Genomic DNA, 21,327 nt, shown 5'->3' on the forward strand with positions numbered 1-21,327 from the left:
CCCTTATGGTAGCAAAATTAGATTAGGCGCATCAGAAGTCACTGATGGTTCGACTTTTCATAATACACAGTCTTCCAATGCTGATGTAACTGACTTTTTGTGGATTTTGGTAATTTCATTTCGTGGTGTGTGTGTGTGTGTGTGTGTGTGTGTGTGTGTGTGTGTGTGTGTGTGTGTGTGTGTGTGTGTGTGTGTGTGTGTGTGTGTGTGTGTGTGTGTGTGTGTGTGTGTGTGTGTGTGTGTGTGTGTGTGTGTGTGTGTGTGTGTGTGTGTGTGTGTGTGTGTGTGTGTGTGTGTGTGTGTGTGTGTGTGTGTGTGTGTGTGTGTGTGTGTGTGTGTGTGTGTGTGTGTGTGTGTGTGTGTGTGTGTGTGTGTGTGTGTGCGGAAGAGAGAGAGCTATACAGTATATGATCTGTGCATTCAGAGATCCCAGGATGTTTTCTTTACAATGAGACATGCTCAAACACACAAACCTTTAGCAATATGCTGATGACTGCTTTTTATCACATATACATTAACTAATAGACATACAAATGCAATAGACACACTTTACCATCGTTTCGCCCCAGCCCACAGTCAGCCATGTGTGTGATAAGTGGCCCCTGGGTTCTTGGTTCCAGAGGCTGCAGATGACTTCTGTGGGCGACGACCTATCTCTCCCTGAGGTCCCGTCAGTCTTTTGACCACAATTCCTTTGAATAAGCCTATCCATTCTTTAGTCACGCTGGTCTGATTTATGGGGAGAGAGTGTTTTGATCGTGATAGCATAATTGAGAAAAAATGTGGAGGACAGAAAGAGCACGCTATAATCTGTGTGATAGTCAGTGTTTTCAAATTAACTCCGCGCACAACACATTTGGAATTAGCTGCAAACAATTGTATAGTAGCTTTAACTCGAATGCAAGAGTGAGTAATTTTCTTTATTCTCCTTTCTTTCGTTTCAACCCACAAATTGTGATCTGCTACAATTTTGTTAGTTCAGCAGCAGACGTGTGACCTGAAAGAAAAAAAAAAGTTTCGAGATCATGCAGTAGCACACAAAAGTGAAAGTCCCCGTGTTTTTGAGTGGGTGGTAAAAGAAGTCAAGTATGTTGTTGAACGCACTGATCAAGTGCACATTTGAAGAGGAAAAAAAAATAACAGCTGCAACTCTGAGCAGAGTCAGTCAGGCCTGAAGTAAGGACGTGTGTCACACGGGGTGGAGTGGGCAGGAGATTATCATCTGTTCAGCACTAGAAGAGGGTGAACCAGAGGCAAAAAGCATCAGAGGAAACTGAGCTGAAGACATACGCTTGTTTTTATGAAATTTAGCGTATAATCACTGGGGTGGAGATGAGTTTCCAGCATGAAGAGCAAGAGTTTGATTTCAGGTCTGTGTTTGAGTACAGCCTAGATGTCCAGAACGAACCTGAGAGAGGTGGGTACATTCACTGGAGGGTGTTTTTTTCATTATTGCATATCCTGTAAAATGCACAGTGCGAGAGTACTCCTGTGTACTGGAGTCAAAACGATTTCAGAAGGCAGTGTCTTTCTGTGTTAAAAGGCTGTGAAAGTGTCTGCATTTAGCATTCTGCCACACAAACAAAACATGACTTTTTACAATGCCTTATAAGAAAGTATTTTCTTTTTTATAATAATATGTAAAAATGTATGACACGTGTCCTTAGCTTTACTGAACTTAGTGGGCACATTGAATTTGGTGCACATCATATTCTCACATCTGAAATTAGACTTTCATAACTAATTTTAGACTGCCACATATTATGGTGTGTGTGACAGATGTGTCATTTCATGTGATGCACAGCATTGTGGTCAACAAAATATAGCAGTCTGCATCAAGGGGAATGCCCTTCACCAGGTTTCAGACTGAAAGAATTTCATTCTCAGACCACTTTTACCCTCATTGACATTATCGCTAAAAAAGCAGAGATGAGTTTTACAACCGTTGACGCATTAGCCAGGCTAACGGAAAAAGCATACCTGCTCGGCTCCATTGACTGCATTTATATGTCATTGCATTTGCCAGTGATTTCCTTGTGCGCTTGCTTGTTGTATGTGCCCTTTGCTTGTTTGTGTACCACGGCGCATCTGTGTGTAACGTTGCAGCAAACTCTCCTTGACTTAATCACAAGCTCAGAGCGATGCGAGAGTGCTGTCAGTTTTCCACAGGGGAGGGCCTAATTCACTCAGTGAGTGATGCAATCAATCAAATAAAGCATCCATCAGCGCTGCTAGAGGAATTCGTGTAGAGTACATATGACGGCAGGGAGTGCCAAATAGAGCCTTGGATGAACTGATCAAACAAACAGAGTGGCTGTGCAACTTGCAACTACACAGCAACCACATACAGTAACTGGTCTGAGATGATTGCTAAGCTTCTCCAGATGTTTATAGAGAAGGGAGGCAGTCATTTGCTGTGGGACGTATTGGTTAAATTTGTGTAGGTGTATTGTTCTAAAATGCAATCAAAGTTCATTTCAACCTTAATATAATGGTTGTGAGCATTTTCGGAAGTATGTTGTACAATATTATACTTCTAAAAACTTACCATATTCCTTTTTTTTTTTTTACAGATGCATACAGCTACACACCAAATGTCAGCTTGTCCCTTCCATTGGGCATGGGAAACCCCTGTCTGGCTACCCAGTACCACACCTTACAGACCAGTCCAGTCATCTCAGTTTCCTCTTGCCATCAGACAGGCTACAGCCTTCAAAATGATAACCATGCAGCATCAGGCTACTACCTGCCCCACGGCCTGAGACCCAATGGTGCCCCGGCTTTGGAAAGCCCCCGTATTGAGATCACTGCCTACAGCCAGTATCCTGAGGATGAGGTAGAAGAGAGCAACAGTGAGGACCACATCATCAAACGAGGCGTCAACTCCATCGTGACGCTGACGCTGCCAAACGCCGATGGCTACCGCGATCCCAGCTGCCTCAGCCCAGCTAGTAGCGTTTCTTCACGTAGCTGCAACTCAGATGCTTCCTCTTATGAGTCCGGCTTCTACAACTATGACAACTCCCCACAGAATTCGCCTTGGCAGTCTCCCTGCGTGTCTCCCAAAGGCACGCCTACGCTCATGTCTTGCCCACATGCCAACGGTCCTGTAGCTTCCCCTCACCATTCTCCCTCGAACTCCCCTCAGATCGGAGCCGTGGCCGAGGAAGGCTGGCCGGCGCAACCTCGCGGCTCCAGGCCAAACTCCCCTTCCTGCAGTGGAGGAAATGGAGTCAACGGTGGTGGCATGGGGAAGAGAAAGTACAGCTTCAATGGCACCACCTACCGTCAGACGTCCTGCTCACCCATCCAGTCGCCCATCCCCTCCCCACATATCTCCCCAAGGGTCAGCATCACAGATGAGAACTGGCTCGCCAACACCAACCAGTACACCAACTCCGCCATTGTTGCTGCCATCAATGCTCTAACCACAGATGGAGTGGTAGACCTGGGGGAGGGAATCCCAATCAAGACACGGAAGACCATGCTGGACCACTCCATGGGTTTGAAGTTGGAGCCTGGTGATTTGCTGAGTCTTGATCGGGAGCTCTGTCACGAGGACTACCCCTCTCGGATGGCCCTCAAGAAGGAGAACTACGGTGGGGGGTTCCTGGATGTGCCCCAGCATCCATATTCCTGGTCTAAACCCAAGCCATACCTCAGGTAGGTGGATTTGCTACAGCATTAGTTCTGTAAAAAGTTGAACAATGTAAAACCTCCCAAGTAGTCTTTACATTTCCTTGACAACACAATAGAGCAAACACAGGTGTAAACAGTACTTATTCAAACACATACATGGTTTATAATATCCACCTTGGAATGCTTTGATATTTTTCGGACAGTGCAAAGACATTTTTTTTTTTCAAAAATACCGCCACTTTGTGCTATTGTGGTCTTTTTCGTTTTTATTTAATATTGATTCTTTTTTGCAAGCACAAGATTTCAGTTTCAGTTTTTAATCTTCAAAGGCCATATCTAAAGGCAGAAATCCAAAAATTGCATGCTTTTCACTTCCACAAGAGGTTCTCTTTGAAGTGTAAAACTATTTAAGAAATCATATTTCACAGGGTGGAGTTGCCCTGCAAGTGTGTGTTACCATTGCTATAGCAACCCTCACAAAAACAAGAACGCATGGACACATATCCCACAAATAAACACATACACTCAACTTTATCATCGATTTCGACTTTTGAGAAAAGCAAGCTTCTTCATTTTCAATTGTGGCATTTTTCCCAAGCCAATAGCACACTCTCCTTTCGGAAATCAAGTGTTTGATTAAGATAGTGAGCAACAGGAAGTAATGGTGACAGGCTTTACTGAAGGGGAAGCAGTCTGCGGGTTAATCAGGCAGCTTGCTGCTGTGGTCCGTCGCGCCATCAGCCCATCTCTTTCTGTGTAGCCAACCTGATGTCATGCACTGACTGGGCAGATAAAGCCCGCGGGGGGAAATCAGTTCGTTTTGGGTCAACAAACAGCCCGCAAGTTCCACAAAGATGCTAGAGATTGTTTTCAGTTGAGCCACCCCATCAGGTCAAGGGTTTGCGTTTACCAGGCATCCGGCATAGCGAAATATTGTCTTGCACATGTTTGTTTTGTTTTAGATATCACCACGGTGTTCACATGGGAAGCTCTGAATCTCAATCTCGAGAACAATGATGGTAAGCGAGGCCAGCTGTAGTTCTGAGAAAGAGATATGCTCCAAGGCAGGGTGTGCTGCTGACCTTATTCCATGGTATAACTCCATTGTCTTTACTACTAGTTATGCTGTGCTTTAGAATTACACAGTTGAATAATAATTGTATCAAAGGACAGGCTGATTGCCAGATTGGGTGGGATTGTTTTTGGCTCCTAGAAGTTCTCATTCTCCCACTGTCACATTCTTAAATCCCTGTGTCTGTGTCCACCTGTCACACCATTATACAAAACACACATGCTCTCTTACCCGGGCCAATTATCCCTAATTACATTTTCATTAAAAAAAACAAGGACCAATTACTACCGAGGCCTATAGAATTATGCATGTCAATGAATGACTTCAAATGATTCGATTATAGACCATGATGAAAAGGAGAAAGATCAAGTTAGTTGGATTACACTAAAGTGTCTCTATTTGGAGCTGATTTAAAGCAAGTGTAGAACTTGTTGATGCCAATGTTTGACAATTGGAAAAAAAAAAAGCAACCTCATTGTTCCTATTTAGGCAATCAAACAAAGATAAAACAAAAAAAACATTCTCTATGTTTTACTCTAACCAACCTGGAAATCACATGACTTTTGTTACAGACACAACGTTTGAAGCACAGAAAAGGCAAATGTTTTATATGGAAGTGAATATACTAATGTGTAGTGTTATTGCAGCCCATCTCTGCCATCTCTTGACTGGCAGCTTCCGTCCTGCTCCGGCCCGTACAACCTTCAGATCGAGGTGCAGCCAAAGTCCCACCACAGGGCCCACTACGAGACTGAAGGGAGCCGAGGGGCGGTGAAAGCGCTGTGTGGTAGCCACCCTGTAGTACAGGTATGTCAGAGACAGCCAGCAATTATTTTCTCATGATTCACTGTGCATATTTGTGTTTATCAGAAATCTGATCTTTCTTTCTCTCTCTCTTCAATCTCTTGCTGTTTTTTTTTTGTATACACATTAATGTCCATGTGTTTGTGTGTGTGCTTGTACGCTGTGTTATTACTGTTCCTCTGAAACCAGGAGTCAATCTACTGTTGCAAAATGTCTCCCTCACTAGGAGCAGTGCGTGCTGACTCAATTAGTATAGAGCCGGACCATCGCCTCTCACTGTTGTGCTTGGCGAGCACCTAAAGAGCACACAGAGTTCCTTTCTCTGCTACACTGTCATCATAATGCGTTGACATCTTGGTTAAGTTTACTCAAGGTGGGGATCTAGTGGTGTGTGTCCTAAAGGTTGGCATCAATTGGCCTTTTTACTGTCGTCAATTCAAAATGAACAGCATTAGGTGAACATTGCACCATAAGATTTTTGTTTCTGGACCAGTAGTGACTGATTCAAGTTGGTGGTCCATTCATGTCAAAGACTTCTTAGTATTTAATGTTGTTTGTAAATAGATGTTGTCAGCCGATCCTGCTGTGTTCAATGTCAAGCACACTTGACAGCAGTTGGCCAACGTGGTGTTATGAAAAAAGGCCGGTCAAACTTCAGGTTTTCTCTGTAAATATAGGTATTTTATTTTATAAACCACTTCATTTCCACATTCGAATGAATCAACATTTTAACCTCTCTCCTCCCCATGAGGCTGACCAGACTGGACTGCATACACAGCTGTTGCAGGTGAAGCTGGTCCTAATTTAGTTCACTTTCTGACTCACTCTAAAAAGTAATGAGTAAGCATCTTGTTCCCTTTGCATACACAGTTTTGAACTGATTTAGATCGATGACTTGGGTTGTTTATTTCAAACTACAGAGGCAATCTTTTTTGCGAGGATGTTTTCAAGTCTTACTGTGTATGTCGAGCCATTACTATTAAGTAGTAGTCATCGAGAAAATATGACGACAGCTGCTTTATCTTAACACCTCCCCCTGCTTGCATAGCTCATGCTTTACTCTTACTTCTCAGTGAAGAGTGATGTATGCGTCTGCATATGCAGTCAATTGGAGTCTTGAGGGTTTCCAAACAGAGGAAACCCCTGGAAGCATTGCAGTTGTCGAGAGATAAAAGGATACAAGGATTAGGCAATCATATGTAAATGCTAGAGGGTTAAATATAGATGGAGACATGTATCTTTAGGAAGTTTTTTTGCAAAGTTTTGGAAAACAAATCAATAATCTGACTCTGTAGATTTCTCTCTTGCTTTCTTAACTGGCTTTTGCCCAAAAACCAAAAAATGAACTCTATATTCCAGAGATGTAGATCTGCAAATGGTCTGGAGTTTACCTTTCACACTTGTAGCACACAACAAAAGATTGTCTGTGTCAGATGTGTTTTCATTTACCGGAAATACTCATTTTGGTTTTGCCAAGGGATGGCTCATGGGTATAATGTGCAGGAAGCAAGATACAATGCCTATTACACTGCTGTCATGTGATGGGTTTGTAATGTGACCAGTCTCTCCTTCCTTTTGTGATGATATTGGTGAAAGACGTCCCTGAATCTCTTTTTCTCTTTAGTTGGTGTCTTGGTGTAAATGACCGTTTTTCTTCACCTTTGTATGTTTGTTTTCTTCCAGTTTCACATCAGCCATTATAGAAACATCATCAACAAGTCCACTCAGGCAATGAGCGTCTCTATTCACACATGAGCTCAATCAGACATTACGCAGACCTTTTTTACCAGGAAGCTGGTAGGATAAAGTCAGTTTGATGTCTGGTCCAAATGGTTTAGACATTTGCGTTCTATACAGCTCCTCCGGGTAATGCCTAGATAATTTCATGGTTGCACTGCAGTAAAATGCTGTTGTCTTGGAGGATAGAGCATGCTATAGTCCCCAGTGCCCTGTGGTAATGAGTGGCAGGCGCTGGATGGGTTAGGTGCAGTCAAGGAGAATAAGTCAATAATGACACAGGGACAGGAGTGTAAGGAAGCAGCTAAGGAAGTGTGTGTGTTTGTGCTCAAGACTAGAGGGAAGGGGCAGAGGGAGTCACCAGGCAGCTGGGGCTTGGCTTTGCTGCCCCTGGAGATGTTCTGTATCCTGCTGATTAGGGCCTGGGTGGCACCGAGGTTGGCTGGGGTGGGGGGTGGGGGGGGGTGGGGGAGTGGTGATGGATAGGAGATGGATAGGAGTCAGAATCACAGCACCCATCGGACACCACCTCCCCTTTCCATTAAGTGATGCCTTCTTCTCTCCCTGGGGGGCCCGAGGATGTCATTTCTTGTGAACCGTTCATCCTTCAACCATTTCCCAAACCCCACACAAGCAGGCCTCCCTCGGTTGAAGCCCAGTCATCCACGGCTCTGTTGGGGTTTTTTTAAGCTCATGGATGATCAGACATGTGCGCCATGAGTGATGGTGACATGTGTGTTGGAAAGCAACAAGCGATGAAAAACAGAAGGTTGAAAAAGTCAAAGGGATACACTGTTTCTACTGTTCCCCAGAGAGACAAATAATCAAACCAAGACGCTGCTCAATTACTGTTGTTGTCTTGTTTTTAAATAACGAGCAGAGGGGTTTTCTTGACAAACGCACAGGAAGGTTTAGCATCGGTGAGGTCTGACATCATCCTAAACTGAAGCAGATCAACCACACTATATGTAATGCTATACCCACACACCCATTGTGGGGTGGGTGGGTGTTAGAATGGAGAGTCTGCTCTCCAGCCACACACCGATGAAAACCTAGATTATAGGGTTACCTCGACTCATTACCCCGCTGCTGCTTGCACCGACTCCCTGCGCTTTCTGTACCAAATCTCAGTCATTTATCCAGGTCTCGCACTTTGTCCTTCGCCTCCCTTCCTCCGCATACGCAGCCTTTTAACCCCCTCTTTCCCTACTTTGTGACCCCGCGGCTGCTTTTCCACTTTATTTACTGCAGCAGACCACAGCGCCATTAAGGAGATCTAGGGTACTCCATTGGCTCCTCTCGCACTGTTCCAGACTCTCCCCTCTTTAACCACAGCTATGCCGAACGTCAACAGGAAGATTTTCGAGGCCATGCTCAGGAAAAAAAACAACAACCTGGTGTACCTACTCGGAATATCACCACGACTTTGATTGATGGGTTTTCCAGAGAAGAATGGTGGGGGAAATGGTGGATTTGTGTTGTATTACGTTCACTGAGAATATAGTGACCCAGAACATGACCTCGCTCTGATCTAAAATATGGATTCAGTTTAATATGTTGCAAAGCTGTCCAGATTCAACTTCAGTCAGGAAACATATAGACATCCACCAGACTTTTAGGGGCAGCAGACAGCAACACCTGTGGAGTATTAAACATATCGCGAGGCGGGCAGCACACTCCTGCATATGGCTAGTTCCTATAGGATAATGACTGGCCTATAGGGCTTTCCCCCTGACGCATACACACACTCAGTCTCTCATTAAGTCTAAAGCAGCAACAGACATGGTGTAATTTCAGCAGGATGTGGCCATCATCCCTATTAACGTGTGCGTGACTTAATACCCATCTCCCTTCCTCTGCAACTGTATGTAATGCACATCAACTTTGCAGTATGTTTCCGCCACGACGACATGAAAGACCTTGGCAGGCATGTGCTCGGTTCTTTCGCATGTGCGGTTTCACCTTGGGATCCGGTGGCTGCGTAATGTCTCAAACTAAAGGCCCTGATCTACAGCGTTCTATACTGTAGCTGCTAATTGCTCATTAAATCCACCGCCGCCTCTTGTTTGATATTCAGAAGGCTTGGTGTACCCTGTAGTGCTGTAAGAGCTTAGCCGGGGCTGTTATTTGTTGCCCAAAGGGGTATTTATGCCACTCTTAAATTGTGGTCACTCCATATGCAGGGCTTCCCTAGCTCTGGTATTGGGCTACCACTAATTACCAGTTAATGGCAAGTGGAAAAAATGGAGCGAAATGTGCATCATTTTCACTTTGTCTGAGGTGATAACCAGACAGCCCACAGATTTATGAGGTAAGACACTGGTGGGTAGTCGTGCCATTGGGGGGCACACGATCTTTAAAGCGTCATGTTACTGAAATACTTGGTAGGTTTGGATGATATTTCCTATGGTAGCAACATAGCCATCCTTTTTATATGGAATTTGGAGCATCACTGGTCTAGACATGGGATAGTACTTGAAACTATGCCCTCAATGACATAATACTAAAGTGCTCAGTTCAACAAAAACTTTAAACTGTTTGGTGGCTTTTAAAAAGGAGCAGCCTTCAGAGCTATGGAAATGCGGGGCATTAAAGGACTGCATATGTTGCCTTATGCATTCAATATGAGGCACTGGAGACATTAGCAGGGCGGGAGGGTGATGGAGTAAAGTCTGGAAAGAGAGACAACTTGGATGAGTGTACATTGCATTTGATACAGCAAAGACTGGCTGTGTGACTGTCAGCACTGTCAGAGAGAGGGAGCGTGATAATGGGAAAAAGCCAGAATCTGCAGTTGTATTTCTCCTCGCCTGCTTCAGCTCCCCCCAACCCACCTCCCCTCTGCTGCTTCCAGTCGTCTTCTGCTTCTCTTCTCCCCAAAGCTCGGCGCCACGTGGACCTCTACGAGTCATGACATTTCTCCAGGCAGTGATGAAATCACTGTGGAGGAATAGGAGGCCTGCAGGCCTGTAGAGTGTATTCACACTAAATTTTTAGCAAGGCCAGACACATCTAATTTACCAGAAAGTCACATGTTTAAATCCTTTGTCTGAACTATTGAGACCAGGTGCAGGCAGCATTAAGACTGTCATTTTCACTAAAGAAATGTAGGGATGAAATGTGTTATGCAAATATATGTTTATCCGATGAAAAACAACCTGTGACATTTATCACAACTGACTGAAGCAAAACAAATTAACGGGCTATATCCCAAGGGCTGAAATCATCAATGAAGATGATGGATCTGTAACGGTCCAAAGGCAGTGGGAGATGAATGGTGGAAAGTGGCTGGGATGCACCCTGCTCTCCCTTTTTAGCTCGACACCCCTCCACATCATCACAACTGACCCAGACAATACAGCTGCAAACAATTACACAATTAATGCATCAGCTGCCATACCCACAATGTTTTACTTTGAGCCTCGGCTATCAGAAATGGCCCGTGCAGCAGAGGCTTGTGGTGGGAGGTGTAAATGTATCTAGCTGACACAGTGGCAGAAGTTGGCACCCTGCAACAGCTGTGAATCAAGCCTTGATTCAACTTCGGTTTAGATTATCTCAGAATAAATATACAGTACGTGTGCCAGACAGGCTGCAGTTGCTGCTAGAAAAGCTCATCTGGTCAAAATTAGCTGTGCTCTGGGCCAACCTCACAGGCTGACACAAATACAGAGCTGAAATCACAGGTGTGTGTGTGTGAGTGTGAAGCCTCTGTCCTCAACCCATGCTTTAAGTTTATGACACTATCTCTACTTTCTTCCCATATTATTCCCCCTTTGAGAATAAAAGGAAGAAGTACGTTTTGTGCTCTGCTTGTGGTGTGCACTTGAGTAAGCATCGCAGGAGTTGAGTAGAAGCAAAAGGGGGTCTTAGGGGAAGGGTCAGAAGAGCACATATGTTAAAGGAATCGGGGGAGGTCGCCCAGGGGGGACTAGACCGACTTTCTTTGCAGCTGGGAGGACCAGCGTCACCAAGAGGACTATCTGACCTCATTAATCACTTCCTCTCCTGCATGAGGTCACTACTGCTTTGAGTGCGGACGCCACCATCATAGTGCGCTACCGCAAGACGGGTGAAGGGATAAAGACCCCTCCTCCCTCCTGCCTGACTTGTGGGCCTCCTTACAGCCACGTGGCGGCTGAGGTAATGTTTGGAGGTCACCAAGATATCCAAAGGAGTCTACTGAGGCATAAGTGACAGGCGACATGGCTTTGTACCGCTGCTGCCTGCGTTTTATTAAATCATATGGGAACGTCATGCAATTTAACGCTCTGGCATCTTAGATTTGTAACTCGTGGTCCACCATAGTGCTCTCACGAGTCAATACACAAGTAACTGGTAGCATGTGTGGCTATGGATAATTACCTCTGGTGACACCATAAGTAAAATATAACAAGCAGAGCGGGGTCTGCCGGTGAGATCACCGCATAGATGAAGTGGTCCCTTGGGATGCCAAGACTTCAAGAAGCTCCTGACCTCGGCCTAACTCACTGATGACTAGCATGTGTGACGAGCTCACAGGTCAAGACAGCTGCTAGAGACACTATGCGGAGCTGAAGAGGAAAATAGGACGGTTGGAACTGGAGATGAACGGCAGCCATAGTTTTACCTCTCCATTTGCACTTCCTTGATATCTGAATCAAAGCAAAGCCAAATAACTACTGGTGATGAGATTATTGAGACATATGGATATATGCTCGACTCCTGTGGCTAGTCATACCCTATTTTTCTTCAACATGATTAAGACTGAAAATTGTTCTACTTGGAAGTAGAAACACATCCCAAATCCAGATGATCTGTCATCAAGTAAGGCATTTAAAATAACTATAAGGCCAACTGTAATACAGTATGAAGACACATTTGTTCTCTAACCAAAGACATTAGGTGTCCATGACTCTGTAGCACTAATTTCCACAGAAGACTAGTGTCGAGTCCGACACCGACCTACCTCTTCCTCTTGCCCCCATATCTGACCGCATTCACAAAGGTGATTATAAACCCATTAATCAGATTATGTCATAGGGTCCATGTGGTCTGCATTTTGTTATATGACTCAGTCTGTTAAATAAACAACAGGGGTCTTTTATTCCATCCGACGGTACCACTGTTTTCACTCGGATGGAGCTTGAAGAAAATTGGTCTTAGCGATGTGCTTGGGTAATTGAGCCAATTTGTGGGAATTTTCAGATGGCCATGGCTTTGCGAGCCTGGTCTACAGTAAGTGATCCCTCACAGTAAACGTCACATGTGGTCAAGTAGCCACCTTGGTGGATCTACAGAGGTCCACCACTCGGTTTTAAACAGATGGATTCTGTAGTTTTCTGAAATGTTTTATATTTGGAGAGATTTTCAAGTCCAAACCAACATCTGCCCTTCTGACCATATGACCACTTTGCACTGCAAAGAGCAAGCCTATCCTGGGAGGTCTGCAATTCCAACAGAAATCCACACATTTTCATTGGCAATTTTTTCTGGTCAGAAATCACTCACAAAGTATCGGTTGTTCTTCAACCACAATTTGGATTTTGCAACCCCGTCTGTGCGTTCATACTTTTGAACCATTACACACTTGGTTAAATCATAAAATATTGTTACTTTAGCAGTCGGAGAATGATCTGAGTGATGCTGAATTTAAATTGGCAGTTACCTCAGTATATACTTGAAGTGCCATTGACCCCAAAAGTCAACAGTACTTTTCAAGCCATGCATGGCTATGGAGTTTTTCTTCTCCTTTTTTAAAGATTTGATCTTTTTATTACTTGAGCAGTAGCGGCTAATGGAGGGCTTCAAGAGGAAGTGGTAGTTGTTTGAAGTGGTGGTTCTGATACAGGAGTCTCTTTCATCACAGTGGGACACAGTCTCCGAGCTTTAATGGAAATCATAATGCATGTTCATAATGGTCCAAAGGTAAATGGGCTGGGTCTCGTCTGCATACCAAACTCCACAAAGTGTTTTGGTGTTATTATATTCAAATGTTAAATATGTTGAATTTGCAAATACTTTACCTGTATAGAAACATGTTTGTACTTTGTTTAAAGCCATGATTCTGGTTCTATCTTATTTCCACTTATTACTTTAAAGTTTGTTAATGTCTGAATTTGGAATTTCCACCTGTAGCCCATATTATTATCATCCCAATCTTTAGTTTCCTTGAGTTTTTAACTTTATATCCTGCTAGCTTCTCACAATAAGATAGACATAATATATATATTTTTTTCAAAAGCCACTTCACACTCTGAGAGCCTCTTTTGAATGCTTTACCCTCTGTAGGCATTACAATAACATCAGCAATGAGATTTTAATTAACATTAAAGTGATGTGATGCCCTCCATCAGTCTCCATGTCTCTGTACCAAAGAGATCCTTACCCCAAACATACTGAGAGACATCCAAATACTTGTTTTTAACCTTCCCCTAAAGGAATGCAGAAAGCATAACAAAGACCACTGAAAAAGGGTCTTTAAACCAACCAAAAACAAACAAAGACAGGGGGCTTGTTCTCAAAGACCCTCTACCTTGTCAGAGCTATTATTAAATGCCCCTTTAACTAACAGTAGCCGATGTGCATTCAATCTGAATTTCCTAAATGAGGGGTTGCCTGAGATGGTGGTCTTAAAATCTGATGTTGCTTCTCACCTGGTTCTCTTTGTTCTCCCGCCAGCTATATGGCTACATGGAAAGCGAGCCGCTCACCCTGCAGCTGTTCATTGGGACCGCAGACGACCGCCTCCTGCGACCACATGCCTTCTACCAGGTTCACCGCATCACTGGCAAAACCGTCTCCACCGCCAGCCATGAAGTCATGCAATCCAACACCAAAGTTCTGGAGATCCCTCTGCTGCCCGAAAACAACATGAGAGCCATGTGAGTGCTCTTAGACCTCCACAAGTCGCCTATCAATCTTTTTTCTTTTCCACTGGTAAAGCTTTCTTTAAAATAAACCAACAAAAACACACACTCTTCTTTCTCTCTCAGCACCTTCCTCATTGCTTTAGCTCTACAAACAGAATACCTGATGATAGGTACATTACAGCACACACTTCAGAATAGGCCTTTAAAAATGAGGAAGAGATGAATGATTCTATGGGAGGAACATAAGTTCATGGGTGTGCAGGAACTCAAAATGCTTTTGGCTTGATGAAATGTCCCTCTAGGGCCCCATATGGTCAAAATGTAGACATTTTTCTCGTAAGAAATAGAAAGCAAGTAGCTTTCATTACAAGCAAAATGTGCTGCACAGCACATAGTCAACCATAGTAGGCACAAACAAACCATTTCAAAATATGTGTAATGTTCGACGAAGAAATCATATTTTATCCAATCAAATATTTATTTGATATTTTAAAAAAGAAAATGTCATGTATACTGTATAGCTTTTTTTTCTTCTTCTCGCCTTTCTTGAATGTATTGATTCCTTAATTTGTTTGTTTTATTTTTTAAATCCAACATGAAATATTTCCAACAGTGGACCAATAAACATGTAAACAAGTGATAGGGTATCTTCAAAAGTAGGCCTAACAAGACTAGTCAGACTAGAGCTACAGTATGACATAAATCCCATGGTTTCTCAGTAAGATGTAGTCTAATAACATACAGTAGGCTTAGCAAATGTTAGCAAGTTGATTGTATTAGAAACACCACAACTAAACTAACATATCTGCAAAAAAGATGTTGAACTTATTTTTGAATATTGTAAATTATAATCACACGTACAGGTAATTGGTCACCACAGTAGGAACAATACAGGTGTTGCTAATATCGCTAACGATGGTGTCTTCACTTTATTAGCCCTTTTTCACGGTAGCCATTTTGACGTGACAACACAGGTGTTGCTAATTACAGTAACGATGGTGCCTCAAACTAATTGTGCTAGTAAGTAGTGGCAGTGTGACAGCGAGCAGCTCAACACAAAATGAACAACTGGTAGACAACAATGGCAGTCTGTAACACCATGACAACAAAAGAGGACAGAGTAGGCCTATGAGTGTTAAGTTATCAATTTATTTTATTTTAAGCAGTTGTAGAAAAAATAAGCTCTTGTCTTTCATTTATTTCAACTTCAGCTAACTAACAGCAGCATTGTTAGCTAACTCTGAAGCACTGAAATGTTAGGCTAACAAACAATTAGCCTACCATTACCGGCTTATGCTACTAGCTTATCTTTGTTTACCACACAATACTAATATTCAGTGCAGATGTTTGCTCATTTTCTGCTGTGTGCTCAACCAAAACATTAACAAACATTTATTTTACTCTTTTAAAGTGCGTTTAGCAACTCATGTGGCTTACCTTGGCCCCCCTTTAAAAACATTAGCATTGTTTTGCTAGGCGGAGGTACATTAGCTTTGGCCTCTCTCATTCGTTCAGACTAGCAGTAATTCAAGGGACCACGCTCTACAGTGTGTCAAGGCAGTAGCTCCCATCCTGGGGCTCCATTTAGACTAGGCTGCAGTGAATTATTTTGGACTGGGGCCCAGAACTCTGGCTTATGGATAAAACGGCTGTATCCAAACATAGGTTACATAAGACTGTTACCTCTCTCTGCACATAAAGTTCATAATTCCTCTAAAATCTTAAAATACATTTGTAAAAATTGTGATTTACAACATCTCTATCTTGTCATGTTTGTTTAAATTCAGGAGATTGTGAAGATATTTAAGGGACATACAAGTTTCCTGAATAGGCAGTGACCTTCTTGGGTTTAGCATGGATGATTTTAATATTTGTACTGCATTACAGTATCATAACCAACAATACCACAATATCCCGTATATTGTATCATATTTAGGGGCCCTTCTCACACAGGGATAACTTAATGTATCCCTTAGGATAAATATGATACTGAAAAAATATTCAAGAGGAAGTTTGTCGTCAGCACACGCTGAAGGAAAAGGAGTTCTCTCTTTCTCCCCCGACTATCTGAAAGGTCAAAGAAAAGCCTTTAACTGTCTCTTTCCACTGAGCTGTTTAACAGTTGTCTTGATAACGCAGCATCCGTCTCTCTGCTCTTGTGCCAGCAGTCATTTGCTTGCTGTGTGGGATAGAGAACTACTTTCAAACTTGGAGACAGTTTCAATCTGTCTTTCTTTCTTATTCTAGGAAATGTACGTATCAGTTAATTTAGAACACTGTAGTTTATATCTTCAATATGACTACACATACCTATAACCTAATCAGCAAGGTGATGCTTAGAATCTGTTTTGACTGTTAGCCCTACAGTTACAGTATGAAAGGGTTTTGTAGCTCACATAATGTGAATGTCTTATTACTGGCAGAGAAAACTAGTGTAAACATTTACTTGCTGGAGATCCATCCTGTGTTTATTTTAAAACTACATGCACCACCCAACACTTACATCATGCAAGGCTGATAAGGAGTGTGTAGCCAGCATTGCATATTATTTTTCCTCACTTCTTTTATTGTCCAAACCAAAGTCAATGGGAGAAATTAAATGGTGTAAAACCTGACATTTACCCTTTTCCAGGAATCGTGACAAAAAGGCTACCATGTTAAATATCTGAAATGCCAAACCATATCCCATTCCCTCACTTTTTTACCATGTCTGAAAATGAGTGCCTTTTTTCCACAAAGAAAATGGAAAGAAAAATTCACCCCTTTACCTCCCAAATGTGAAATGAAATAAATAATGACAGATGGCTGAGAAAGAGTCTAATGCTCCACGTGGCAATGATAAAAATAGGGTTTTTACACTAAAGTGTGAGGCTACGATGGTGTGAAGGGAGCAGAGAAGCTGAAATAAAATAGAGCCATAAAGAGACTCTGTGTATACTGACGGCAGCTGATGGGACATTGTTTGATTCTGGTAAACTGTGGTATGCTCAATTCAAAGGATTCCTACTGAAAACTGCTAATTATTGGACCACAATGACCCTATAAAACTGTAGTCATTAATGTCAACTTGGTCTTTGATGAAATGCTGGATTAATAATGACACAGTTCAATAGACTTCCAGTGCATGATCTGTAACACCACTAGAGATACTGCTCGTGTTGCTGCTCAATGTCTCAGTTTAAACAGCCATAGTCAAGGAATCAAATCTTCTCCCATTTCAACCTTTGTCCATACAGTACCTTTAAAAAAAAAAAAACATCTGACCCAAAAAACATAACTTTTCAACTATCTTGAATCTACAGTATGGTGTCATGTTTGAAATATGGTGTTAAATGTTGCCTTTCCCCATCTCTGTCCAGAATTGACTGTGCAGGGATCCTGAAGCTGCGTAATTCGGACATTGAGCTTCGCAAAGGTGAAACAGACATCGGACGTAAAAACACACGGGTGAAACTGGTGTTTCGAGTGCACATCAACCAGCCCAACGGCAGGACATTGTCCCTACAGGCTTCCTCAAACGCCATTGAATGCTGTAAGTCATACATACATAAACTTGCATTATACTGGCATGCCTTTTCCCTTGGCTTCCCGCTTTTGGAAAAAAATTGGCATCGATTGTGGTAATCCAATAAAATGAGCTTCTATTTTATTACCTGCTGGAGCAAACTAGGGGTTTGCAGTCAATAAGCTTTATATGATCAAAGCAATTTGCCAAGGCAATAGATGCATTGTACTTGATGCCAGACACACGTGTTATCTATCTCACTTCGTATTTTATGACTGAATGCACAAGTTATTGTGGTAAGACTTCTCCATTAGCACAGGTTCCATAGAGGTCATTTGCCAGCCCTAGTTTTGGCACGGTTGAATGAGCGCTTTGAAAGAAATCTTTGTTTCTTTGTCATTCATTTGTGTATGTAGGTGTGATGTTATTTGCACCCAAGGAAGCCAATTAAAGTTAGATGGTGAGAAGGAGCTGGCATTATAGTTTATGGGTTAGGGTAAGGTTCTAAAGGGGATGTTAATCTGTGTTTGTTCATCATAACAGAGTTTTATTCACTGTTACTAGATTTATTTAGTTCTTTAGTGAAATCCTTTTTTTAACAATAATGCAATGGGATGAATAATTAAATAAGAGTAGTTCCGATGCCATTTTGTCCTTTCCGTTATCGAATCAAGTAATTGAACTTGCATCTTGGCAGATATCGAGTATTGACCGGAAACCAGTGCGTTAAAAACAGGTGTCCGTTCTATGTTGGGATTTTGCTGTGTTAAATATCGGATCTGTGCAGAGACTCTTTCCTTAGCATTAATACAATCCAGCATTTAAGGCTGTATCAACTGCTTTTCCGATACTGGTAACCAGACGACTCACTAAAATATACATTGACAGAATGTGACAATAAATATATGTGATTCTGTCTGTGAATCTGATCACCAAATCCCAAAGGCCGAAGGTGCCTAGGTCGCCCGATTTATAGAAAGCAGAGACAGGTGGTTGGCGGCAGGCTTCTTGATGGAAAATAATGACTAAGAAACAGATCATGAAGATATTTTTTTTATCAGACGTGCGTTTTCAAAACCATTTAAAGAGCAGCTGTTGGCTGAAAACCTCTTAGCTAGGGGTCATGAAATCATCATAATAAAGTTGATAAGACTGTTTCCATAACAAAGAACTGCTGTTTCACTGGCTTTGTGCCGGGCTTGTGCTTCTTGGGGTGAATGGAGATCAGGCAGTGACTTTATGTGTGTGTGTTCCCCTCCAATAGCCCAGCGCTCGGCTCAGGAGCTTCCCTTGGTTGAGAAGCAGAGCGTGGAGAGTTACCCAGCCACCGGCGGCAAAATGATGCTCCTGAGTGGCCTCAACTTCCTCCCTGACTCCAAGGTGGTGTTCGTAGAGAAGGCCCAGGGTAAGCTGCCAACACCAAGTCGTGTTTACTGCCTCTCAATTTCCCCTCTTAATATCTCTTTGAAATGTCTCTTTCCCTCTCTGCCTCTGTCACGTTTCCTCAGTCTCTCCTCCCGTCAAAATAGAGCAGGCCCTGCCAGAGAGCCACATGTGGTGCGCATTAAGCCACTATATTTTTAACCAAAGCGTATTTACATTTGCTGAAGTTTCCATTGCCTGTTCAGTGATGCTCGCCACAAGTAAAGGAATGAATCACAACCAGGGCATGTGCAACGTCTTTTTCTCTCACTTTCCCTCTCTCCCTCCCTGACTCCCATGCTTTGACATTTAACCCTCTCATTTACTTTCATTTCTGTAGCTCCCTCTTTCAACGCTTCTTCTGGATACTCACCCCGGCTGCATGTCACTGACTCTCGGTTAAGAGGCTATGTCGCTCATTTTTGTCCATCCGTTTCCTTCCCGTGTGGGAGGGAGAAACGCTCAAAACACTACTGATCAAGTTTGCAAGTGAATGATCATTTCCTTGATTGCTCCCACTGAATCTAAGCAAAGGTCAAGCACAGCGATACCCTTGTGTCTGTTGACAAATAAGGATGATGAGCAAAAAATAAAGAAGGATTAGGGAGGTATCTCCGTTAGTGTCCACCAATTGAGTAATTATAGATTCCATAATTTAGGATAACCCTTTCTCATCATTTGCACTTTTTCCCCCTACTAGACCAAGGCCATTGGATAACAAACTACTAAATCCATCGCCTGAATCAGTACAACATTCCTTAAATCACGTGGATCTGATTGTTGCTTAATTTTCCCCATATTATTTTTTATTCTGTTACTTCAAAAAAGAAGACAAGCTATGAAATGATTTTACAGCCTTGTCTTCTTACCTTGCCTCACCCTGTGAGAGTACTCCTAAGTACCTCAGGGTTAAGAGATAGGTACAGATGGGGTCAAATGCGGTCTCTCTCCTCCTGGCTTTACTTAGTCATGGAAGGGGGATCCCCTGGAGAGGAAAGCCCATACACACACACACACACACACACACACACACACACACACACACACACACACACACACACACACACACACACACACACACACACACACACACACACACACACACACACACACACACACACACACACACACACACACACACACACACACCACACACACACACACCACACACACACACACACACACACACACACACACACACACACACACACACACACACACACACACACACACACACACACACACACACACACACACACACACACACACACACACACACACACACACACACCTTGGCCGCTCCGCTCCCTGCTATTTGAGACTCATGACCCCTTCCAGGTTGTGTTACTCTTTTTACTCCCCCTCTTTCTCTTCCTCTTCCTTACATTCTCTAATTTCACTCCCTCATCCTTTATTCTTCTTACCTCTATCCTCAATACCCGTTAAAGACATTAGCCGGCTTGGAGCTCTGCGCTAGCGGGTTCCCCTCACTCGTGCCTGCTATGGACATTTCAGTGGTTTGTTTTTCGACTCTGTGTCGAAAAGGGGAGAGGGAGAAATCGAAAGAGAGGTTGTCTGTCTGCTACTCAGTAGGCTTTTATGTAAACTTTAATGACCCACCACTTCCAGGGTCTCCTAAGTCGAAAAGCCCATTACAGACGAATGAACACACATGCACACACAGGAACACATACATCACTCACTAATGGTAACTATCTTGGAGCAAGCATTAGTGTGGAAAAGTACTCGCGTCCTAAATATACTACTAAATGTTGTTTTTGGGAATCTTATTCAAAGAATCCCGCTGTTTCAGGAAGGCTGTCAGACTTAAAATCTGTCTGATTGTTGATTTAAAAAGACCAAACTGCAATGGGGAAAAAAAGAAACCAATACAATTATAATTATATTACAGATTTATTCTATAACTTAGGTTTTATTTCACTCTGAAAAAGTTCATGACTGCACCCATGAAATACAGAGCAATGCACCACAATGATTACTACTCGCAGACATGTGCTTATACACACAGTGGCACACACGTGCGCACACACAGACAAGCTCTTTGTACAGCACAACACCAATCACTGCTTTTGCCACAGTGGTGACAGCACATTAATGTTACTGCCATCAAGGTCGGGATGGCTGCTCATTTTCCAAAATTGACTCCAATAAACACCTTCCAGAAAGTTCCACAAATCATAAGGAGCAACAGACAGTTTTTGAGTGTCCAAATCCAACTTGTGTTAATGATTATACGTACGTTACCATCATCCAAGTTGAGTCAAAGGGAGATCACA

General features: G+C 42.8%; 1 protein-coding gene across 4 annotated transcripts in view; it reads left to right on the top strand.

Annotated features, from left to right (window-relative positions):
• LOC117480752 (nuclear factor of activated T-cells, cytoplasmic 1-like) overlaps window positions 1-21,327 on the top strand; it is a 67,025-nt gene that overhangs the window by 1,081 nt on the left and 44,617 nt on the right. For 3 of the 4 annotated variants that reach the window (XM_034128204.1, XM_034128207.1, XM_034128205.1), the window contains exons 2-6: window positions 2,574-3,663; window positions 5,359-5,518; window positions 13,913-14,115; window positions 17,463-17,635; window positions 18,873-19,013. In XM_034128204.1, coding sequence (XP_033984095.1) covers window positions 2,574-3,663; window positions 5,359-5,518; window positions 13,913-14,115; window positions 17,463-17,635; window positions 18,873-19,013 — 1,767 coding nt within the window. Of the gene's footprint in view, window positions 1-1,216; window positions 1,418-2,573; window positions 3,664-5,358; window positions 5,519-13,912; window positions 14,116-17,462; window positions 17,636-18,872; window positions 19,014-21,327 lie in introns of those variants that run through there. The other variant, XM_034128206.1, reaches the window with a different exon arrangement.

This window comes from Trematomus bernacchii, unplaced genomic scaffold, assembly GCF_902827165.1.
Source record: "Trematomus bernacchii unplaced genomic scaffold, fTreBer1.1, whole genome shotgun sequence".
NCBI lineage: Eukaryota > Metazoa > Chordata > Actinopteri > Perciformes > Nototheniidae > Trematomus > Trematomus bernacchii.